The sequence below is a fragment of the Mus caroli genome, chromosome 5 (assembly GCF_900094665.2).
Source record: "Mus caroli chromosome 5, CAROLI_EIJ_v1.1, whole genome shotgun sequence".
NCBI classification, from domain to species: domain Eukaryota; kingdom Metazoa; phylum Chordata; class Mammalia; order Rodentia; family Muridae; genus Mus; species Mus caroli.
Window position 1 is genome coordinate 4,730,388 of NC_034574.1, and position 9,786 is coordinate 4,740,173.

Consider the following 9,786-nt stretch of genomic DNA (forward strand, 5'->3'; position numbering starts at 1 on the left):
GTTAGTAGACCACTACTTCTCACTTATCCTTTCTACAGTACCCATTATATGTTAGTAGACCACTACTTCTTGCTTTAGTGAGGAGAGAGAATACCAGGCTCTTGTGATCCATAAAATAACATTTGCTATGAAAAACCACAGAAAGCCAACTACATGAGCTCTTGAAATTCTTTAATTATACTTCTTTTTCAAGTTGGTGACCTATTTTTATGGCATCTGTCTAAAAATTTTTAGTCTGGGGGGAGGGTATAGGGAACTTTCGGAATAGCATTTGAGATGTAAATAAAGAAAATATCTAAGAAAAAAATCATGATAAAAAATTTTTAGTGGTTTTATGTTTGCCAATTTGGATCCTGAAAAAATTATTTGGACTGATGAGTGCTAAGTTTTCAAATGGGAAATTTTCTGTGTATTTATTATGCCATATACAAATATGTAGATACATGCATGTTTATATAATAATTAATAAAAAAGATGCTTTGAAACTGAATTATTTTTCCTAAAAAAAAAAAATCAACCTTTGCTACATTCATTTTTTTCTCTAATATACAACCTCTAGGTTGAACTAATGTGCCTTATTGAATAACATTTTTAAAGGAATTTCTATTGGCTAACACAAGGAAATACACCCATAACTTAATGGTTTTGGGTAGGCAGACTATGCAAGCTATATTACTATTTCCCTGCATCTATAATGTACAAGCTTAGTAACTATTTTATTCTATTTTAGATAACAATATGTTCATAACAATAAACAAGCTAGTATTAAGCATTATAAATTTCAACATCAAAAAAGAGTTTCTTGTACTAATCGCAAAGTCTTTAGATAAATTGTTGATCAAATTAAAAGAGAAATTTGATTTTCTTTAAAAGTATTTATTAAGTAGTGATATTTGTCCCATCAGTCCAAATACATATTCAAAAACTGATCAGTGAGAAAAGGTATCCAGGTTATAATCGCAGTGTGAAGGAGGCATTTCTTCATTCCCTTGTTAGTGTCTGAGCGGTCTCTTATAGGAATTTACTCTCTTGTTTTGAGAAATATCATATAAGGTATACCAAGTCATGTTGACAGATGATGAATATCACTGAAATATGAAGAATGTAAAAAAAGAAAAAGAAGAAGAAGAAGAAGAAGAAGAAGAAGAAGAAGAAGAAGAAGAAGAAGAAGAAGAAGAAGAAAGAAAGAAAGAAAGAAAAAGGAAAAAAACAAGAAAGATATGGGAGAGAAAAGGTGGGGAATCCACGAACAGAAAATAAAATGGATAAAGAGAGATAAAGGGGATGTTGGGGAAAAGACTGTTTAAAGGGAAACGACAGAGGGGAGAGATGAAGTCTAATTACAATGTTCCTCATTGATCACCGTGATGTGTGGTTATTGCAAACACAGAGAAAGAACTCCAGCCCAAAGTGGATGTCTTATAAACTTAAGTTCAGCAAATGTTCCTTATCCTATTTGTATTTGCAAACCTGACTAAAAACTAAAATGTACAGTTCTTGTGGTAAACCATAAAGCTCTCATGCTCTATATAATTTTCCCTCAACAAACAGTAAGATTGACTCAGGAGAAAAGGTAGAAGTTTTGTTGCCTGGCGGCTTTAAAGAATGAGGTAAGCAGTCATCTTTCCAATGACTCCACATCTAAGGCTTCACTGTGGCCCCATTGTTCCACGATTCCCAATATGACACTGAAGGACTATTTTATATATACATGTGTTTGCACATTATTATTATTATATGTGTGTGGGGTTATGTGTCCATTAAGTCCCAGAATGGGGTTGCTATTGTTTTTGTTCAACAGGAAGTTTGTTATCTGATTCATTTATAGAATTGTAAGCTTGTCTTCTTCAAAAATTTTGAACATTATGCCCAATTTGGCAGTTCTAAGCCATTCTATGTTAATAGTGATCTGGCAAATGGTCATATATTTAATATTGCTTGAAGCATAAATGCCAAAGCAAAACTTCATGTTTTACCAGCCCAAAAGAATGTAGGACGTCAACCTGGCTGATGACTACAGCTGTCCTCTTGCTTGACCACCATGCCTTAAGGATTACAAAGAACTCTGACCTTAGAGTGGAGAGACGTTAGTGATTTTCCTATACCACACAGGAGTAGACTAATGACTAATCTTTTGCCAGTAGGGCTTCCCACTATAGAACCACAGAGGCAATCCTAATTTAAAGGTAAAAATAACATAAAAATTCTTGCCTTTAGACCCTGGCATCTTTGGAACTGGGTGGGCCTTTATTTGAAGTGTGTGGATAATTTTAGAAGACTGACTTATGCTGTGTCTGTTGGAACAATCCTTTCCCCCTGTAATGCATAGTGCCTCAAAGAATGCCCATAAAGATACTTCAATGCATAACGTCCACACTTTGTTGCTTTCTCCTTTGAAAATGATTATATCGAACATCATTGTGTTTCATCAACCATGGTATCTGAACAGGTCTCATGACATTTATCACTATCTACTCCTAAACGGCCAGTGGTATGCAGTGGGACAGAGGAAACCTTAAGCAGGAGTCTGTGCAAATACACTGAACCTATAACGGAACAGTATGTGATGTGTAATACCTGGTGTGGGTTTGTTCATCCGTTTCTGAGATAACAGTTTAGGTTTTAGTAGAGCAAGTAGAATTAAGAGTCTTAGAAATGTGAGAAGAGAAATGTCCATCTCCATACTATGCCGACTTAGACAAAACCATCAATTGTTATAAAAATCGTGGATGCTCTGTCTCTTTTTGTACTGCTTGCTAAATGGAGACAATAAGGCTATGCTAGATAGGTGTTTGACTTTCTATGGGCTTTACAGGAGACATAAAAGCTCAGAGATTCTAACTATGCAAATTCCCTCTTTAGCTACTTTTATGATTATCAAATCATACAAAACTACTTTCTTACATAAAGAGACCTGGTTCACAAGTGGAAAACATTTCCTTGATAGCAAAAATTGATAAACTTTGTAAGTTATGAAAATTATTACTACCACAACAGTACAAAAATCAATTCTCTCAGAGAGTATTGGATAATTATGTTATAAACATGAGGGCAAACCAAAAAAACCAATGTAAACAAACATGACAACTTAACATAAAGGAAGTTTGTTTCCGATGGAAAAAACTATTTCTCTCTATATATTGCTATTAAACATAACAATGTTAATTATTATTTCAAAATCATAAAGGGTCAAGGATCATTATTACATAGAACACAAAAATCTACTTGAAACTGCATGTATGAGTTCTAACAGTGACACAAAGGGTTAAAGCTTTCAGTCATAAATTCAGGTCACTGTCATCACATACCTCTGTTCTCGGTAGTTTCTGTTCATAGACAGAAGAAAGGAAGAAAACAAGGCATTAGTTACTTATAGAAGCCCATGAGCAGAACGTTAAACACCTCCCCACATCCCCAGCATTCGCTGAACCATCGTCCTCAGAGGAATTTGAACTGTAAGGTTAAAATCAGGAACATGCACAGAATTTCACTTTATCATAGGAAGAGATGACACTAAAGTGACAATATTGCCAAACAATTACCTGTTTTAATTTACTATGTAGTAATGTTAACGATTTGCTTGTTTTTATTTTATGTATATCTTATGGAGGTGTTCCATACGTTGCCTGCATGGATGTATCTATACTATAGGGATGCCTAGTGCTCTTGGAGCCTTCAGAAGTGGGGTACGGATGATCATGCAGGTGCTTGGAACCAAGCTTGGGTCTTTTGCGAGAGCAGCAAGCACTCTACCCTTGAGCCATGTCTCCAGCCTAGCTGCCCATTTTAAAAGGCACAACTTAGGTTGTAATACTTAAAGAGTAACTGTTTTCTCAATATCAGTGTCATTGCACCAAATACTTAATAATGATCTAGAGCCAATCTTACTGTTTTTACATTTTTATTTATCTATTACTACTTTATAAGTATGGGTGTTTTGCCTGCATGTATGTCTCTGCAGCATGTATATGCAATACTCATAGAAGCCAAAAGAGCGTGTCTGATCCCCCACAACTAAGATTGAAAATGGGCCCTCTGGAAGATGAGCTAATAGTCTTACCCACTAAGCCATCTCACCAGCCTTGCCAATTCTATTTTAAATATATGCCTTCATATAAATATGAAATATTTATATATCTATAGCTGTAGATATAGATAGATTATATACAGATATGATAGATTAACAGATATAGATGAGTGAATACTAATTTAAAATAAAAATAATTCAATTATTTGCACAAATTAACGACATTTCATAGAAATAAGTCCTACCTTTCTCCTATTGAAATATAAACATCTGACTATAGCTACTATAGCTCACTCTTAGAAGCTCAAGTAGGAGAAAATACAACCACTCCAGAGCGATAGATTCATCATGTATGCTCAATAAAAATGCATTAAAATAAAGCTGGCCCTTCATAGGAATTAATAACATCTTACTCAAGCATCATACTGGATGCATTTGCTCACTGTTTAATTTCCAGTTTTGATTTGACCATGATCCAAAATAAACTTACATGACTTTCACAATAAACTAACCTTAAACAAAAATTCATTCAGAAGCATGAATAATGCACTAGTGGTAATTTTTTTTTCAAAAGTCACTGCTTTCTATCTTGATGCAATTGAATGTTAATATTTTGAAGACATATTAGAAAGTCAAGTGACCAGATCATGTGGTGTTCTGTCCTTCAGGTACAGCATGGGTGGCACCTTCACCTACCAGTCCATTCTGTTATGTATGGCTAACGAGAAGCAGATAGGATAAAAGTGACAATTGGATCCAGTCTATTAGCTATCAGACATGGGAAACGTGAGCCTGGCATCTTTCTATGCAATGTTTTACTTTTTCATCTCATTCTGGGCCCTAGCTCCACAGCTCTGAGTGAGTGTCCTTTGCTTCCTGTCCCTCTTCGAAGGCTTGGAGAAAGGAGTTAGGGCCACAGTTTTGTAACTTCAACCAGAATTTTAAAAATTATTTTCATAGCTTAATTGCTCCAATAAAATGTCTACATTCTCACTCAGTTTCCAAACATATTCTGAGCTGGGTGTGGTGGTGCACACCTTTAATCCCAATACTTAGGAGGCAAAAGAAGTTCAAAGCCAGTCTGGCCTATAAAGTGAGTTCAAAGCTAGCCAGGACTACAGAGTAAGACCCTGTCAGAAAAACAAAACAAATAAACAAACAAACAAAAATCCAAATAAACATATTCCGAATAATTTTTTAAAACTCTAAAACCTTGTGTAGATTTTTAATTTTTCTATTACTTTATAAATAATTATTAGGAATACTAGTATATAGGGATACTAATAAAATTGTAGGGCTAGTACAATATGAATGAGATTTCTTAATCAAATTTAAAAATGTATACATTTAGAAATGCTAAAAAGAAAAATGTAACTCCCCTGAAGAAAGCAGGTAACCTCTACAGACAAAGATAAGTTCATTAGCAATAGGCATGTTTTAGTTTCAACTTTTTTGAACAATAATATTTTCCAGGATTACATAAATGAAATACCCACATATATCAGCAAGTAGTAGAAACTCACACACTCTGGAACAATTTTTATGTAAACAAGTAAAATAATTGAGCTAAAACAAAACATCAGTGCTTATGGTAGGCATTAGTATGGGTGTCCTGCATCAGAGACGTTAAAAAAGAGCGTCTCAACACAAAGTTCATTTGCTTGAGGCATGAGGAAAGCCTTTTCTTTCAGACGTCCATGTTTATAAGTGCCCAAATCACACTTCACAAATGGAAATATACAAGATGCTCAAATGCATTCAGAATCTCTTACAACTGATCTAGGGCTAGGTACCAATTTAATCAGGGCAAAGCCAAGTCTGATGCTGTGAGCTCTTTTTCCAGGCTATCCCATGTAGAAGAACCATGCTACTTCATTATGCTGTCTGGTTTAGTTAATATAGCCATCCATAAATGGCTTCCTAAATTTTAACATTGGCAGCATACAAGCCATAAAATAATTGCTCTCCCTTTCAGTAAAACCCATGTAGGGTTTTAATTTTACAAATAATTGTTGCATAAACATTTAAAGGTGTCTCCTTTGATTCTACTGGTTTCAGACCACAGTAGATGACAGCCATACTGCTTCCTGTAAGAGAGTTTACTGGTGTGAATGTTTGACATATAATGACCCAAAGAACAAAGATGATTATACACACACACACACACACACACACACACACACACACACATATATACACACACACAGAGTAAATATTAAATTTAAAATCAATTTGTGTGTGTATGTGTGTGTATTTATGAATTTAAAATCAATGTGTGTGTATGTGTCTATATTCATGAATTTAAAATAAATGTGTGTGTATGTGTGTGTATTTATGTGTATTTGTGTAATGTGTGTGTATGTATGTGCACTGTACATATGTGCATGGGAGGGCAGGAACCTTCAAAGGCCAGAAAACACTGTCAAATCCCCTAAAGCTGGACATCTAAGTGGTTTTGAGTCACCTGATGTGGGTGTTGGGAACTGAACTCCGTAAGAGCAGGATGTATTTTTTAACTGCTGATCCATCTCTATGGCCCCAAATGTAAGATTTTTTAATCCCCAATTTAGTGACTTGAATTTGATCCAGGAAGGACAAATGCTATCAAATGAGGTTAGATGTTGGGTCTTCCAAATGGAAGACTCCAGGGCTAGGGCACTGACTGGGAAATTACCAGAGACAGTAAAATGCAATATTAAGTTGAAATGTTGAAGAGACGAGCTATCCATTATAGCTTGGATCTAAATATCCACAAAAGCTTATGTGTTAAATGCATGGTCCTTATGCAGCATTGCTTAAAATTAGGGTATTTAGAAGGTAATAAGATTACGGAGGTTCTCACATCATCAATGGGTTGATCCAATTCTGGATTCATAGCTGAATAGCTTTTTGGGTGGAGGGATCACTACAATGATGAGCTCTTGCTTTAGTGAGCAGCTTGCCTCCTCCACCATGGTCTTCTGCCTTCACGCAAAGCAATGTGGTCACATAACAGCGGGTAGCAACCTCTGAAACCAACCACCATGAACCTCTACTTCTAAGCTGCTTCCTCAGGTATTTCCCCAGTAATGCAAACCTAACCCAAGAATTAAATGTTTACCCTTATAAACCATAACACTAAATAGTTACTAGAATACTAAAGAAAAATTTACATTTTAAGTCTACAAAAGCGAAATTTTAAATAGTAAATATAGAAATGTTTGAGAACATTTACTTAGCAAACATCTAAGGCTACTAAATATTCAAATGTAGTATGACTCTCCTCTTTTAAAAATTAAAAGAAAAAATTCTGTGCTGAGTTTTGAAGCTTAAGAAGGAAACTGAATTTTGAAAGTGAGTCTCACAAGAGTGTGTTTTTTACAGGAAGTGACTCATCTGTACTAATGGCTATTAACAACACAAGGGCTCTGCCGTTAACGTGATGCCCGGATACAGTAGGCATTCACTCATGGCCGTGTCACTCTAAGGACCTCAAACAGCAGTCAGTACTTGCAGAATAGGAAAAGATATGTTTGAAATCTAAACTGTAATAATGTATCGTTACTTCTAACCACACTGAGGCTGGGTAATCACAGACTCTTGGACTAGACTGATTGTTGATGCAAATACAAAGTAATGATATACCACCTTCCAGTTAACATTTATTCAAAATATTTTATAACTACACCGTAAACATTTCTAAATCCCTCCCTCCCTTCCTTCCTCTTCCTTCCTTCCTTCCTTCCTTCCTTCCTTCCTTCCTTCCTTCCTTCCTTCCTTCCTTTGTCTCTCTGTCTCTGTCTCTCTGTCTCTCTCTCTGTCTCTCTGTCTCTCTCTCTGTCTCTCTCTCTAGTGTGTGTGTGTGTGTGTGTGTGCGCGCGCGTGCGCGCATGCACAGACACACACATACATATTTGAGCACAGATACATAAAAAGGATAGCAGATGGTGTCAGATCCCCTGGAAGTAGAGGTATATGTGTTTAGGCACTACCCAACAATGGTACTAGGAATTGAAAATGAGCCCTCTCCAAGAGCACTTGCCACTTTTACACACTGAGTCATCTCTCCAGGTCTTAATAAAAATTTATGGTGCATTTTGATAGTGATACTACTGAAATATTTGACTTACTTATAACCCCAGGCAGTTATTCCTAAGATGAGGGCCAGCACTAAAATGGTACCGGCAATTATTCCTATTATGATATTAGTGCCAGCAACACCTAGAAGGGAAGACAAGAAGGAAAATCAGTGATATGACATTCTTGTGGTAATTTTCTTCTCTAGATCTGTAATCATGCTGACAATATCACCTGTTTTGTGAAAAAGGCTTTGGCTTTTTTCACACCAAGACTTAGCATGTCTATCCACCCTTTCTGTTCTTGGATTTAAACAAGGTTCAAAAAACTTGAACGACTACTTCTAAATAATGTCTTTTAAAAAGCTACTGAGGTCTGCTCTACAAAAAACACCCCCAACCTGTAATATATTGTCCACCTCCCACTAACACTTCTTAGAGCCCATCCAGCTGTCCCCAACAGCAACCCACACCCTTGGCTCCTTATCCTGGGCCACAACTCTGGCAGGAGACTCCGGCTCTCCTGGAGGCCATGCCGGCACCTGGAACCTCAGAGGCCATATGGGCACCCCAGAGGCCGTGTCAGTTCTCAGAACCCCAGAATTCCAAAAGCAACACCAGTACTCCAAACCCCAGAAGTCATGTACGCTGCCAAAATCCGGTGGAGACACGCTACTGCACCGGAAGACTTGCTGGTAACCAGAACCACAGGTCATTCAGGACAAAAGACCAGAGAGGAAACAGATACCAAGGGGAAAAACATCCAACAAAGATAAACTCAGAAGTCAGCACCTCAATCTATAATTACCCCAAACCCAGATGCCTCTAGGCCAGTGTAAGAACACAAGCCAGGGCAATATGTCACCACCAGAGCCCTGGACATTCCAATTCAGCTCAAGCACAACACAAGAAAATTACCTCAAAACCATTTTTTTGAAGCTGATAGAGGTCCTTAAAAAGGAGAAAAACAAACAAACAAAAAAACCCAAAAAACAAAAAAAAAAATCCATTTAAGAAGTCCAAGAAAGTTCACGGAACTGGGCTTTCTTGTCTTGCGTCAGTGGGAGAGAATATGCCTAGCCCTGATGAGTCTTGACATGCTAGAATGGGGTGGTGTGGAGGTGACATCCAGGAGGGGCCTCCACTATCAAAGGAGAAGGGGAGGGGAATGGGAGGAGGGACTTGTGAGGGGAGCACCTGGATGGGGGGTAGGCAGCGATCAGGATATAAAGTGAATAAAATTAATTTTTTTTAAAAGTTCAGCATAACAAACTATTAGAGGAAATGAATCCCTAAAAGAAAGCCAAAAAAAAAAAAAAAAAATCAGGTAAAAGAAATGAATAAAACTGTTCAGGGCCAGAAAATGGAAATAGAAACAACAAAGAAAACACAAACTGAGGGAATCCTGGAGATGGAAAACAGTAACTACAGACACAAACATCACCAATAGAATAAGAGATTGAAGAGAGAATCTCAGGTGTAGAAGATACAACGGAAGAAATCAATATATCAGTCAAAAATGCTAAATCTAAAATGTTCCTGAAACAAAATATTCAGGAAATCTGGGACACTATTAAAAGACCAAAACCTAAGTAAAATAGGAATAGAAGAACACCACCTCGTATCGAAAGATGACCTAGTCGGCCATCACTAGAAAGAGAGGCCCATTGGACTTGCAAACTTTATATGCCCCAATATAGGGGA

General features: G+C 36.8%; 1 protein-coding gene across 11 annotated transcripts in view; it reads right to left on the reverse strand.

The window, feature by feature from the left end:
- The window catches only part of Adam22 (ADAM metallopeptidase domain 22), an 86,178-nt gene that overhangs the window by 19,909 nt on the left and 56,483 nt on the right, over positions 1-9,786 (reverse strand). For 9 of the 11 annotated variants that reach the window (XM_029477327.1, XM_029477321.1, XM_029477325.1 and 6 more), the window contains 2 exons: positions 8,137-8,227; positions 3,309-3,326 (listed from right to left, as the gene is read on the reverse strand). In XM_029477327.1, the coding sequence (XP_029333187.1) occupies positions 3,309-3,326; positions 8,137-8,227 (109 nt within the window). The remainder of the gene's footprint in view (positions 1-3,308; positions 3,327-8,136; positions 8,228-9,786) is intronic. The other 2 variants (XM_021163951.2, XM_029477324.1) reach the window with 1 other exon arrangement.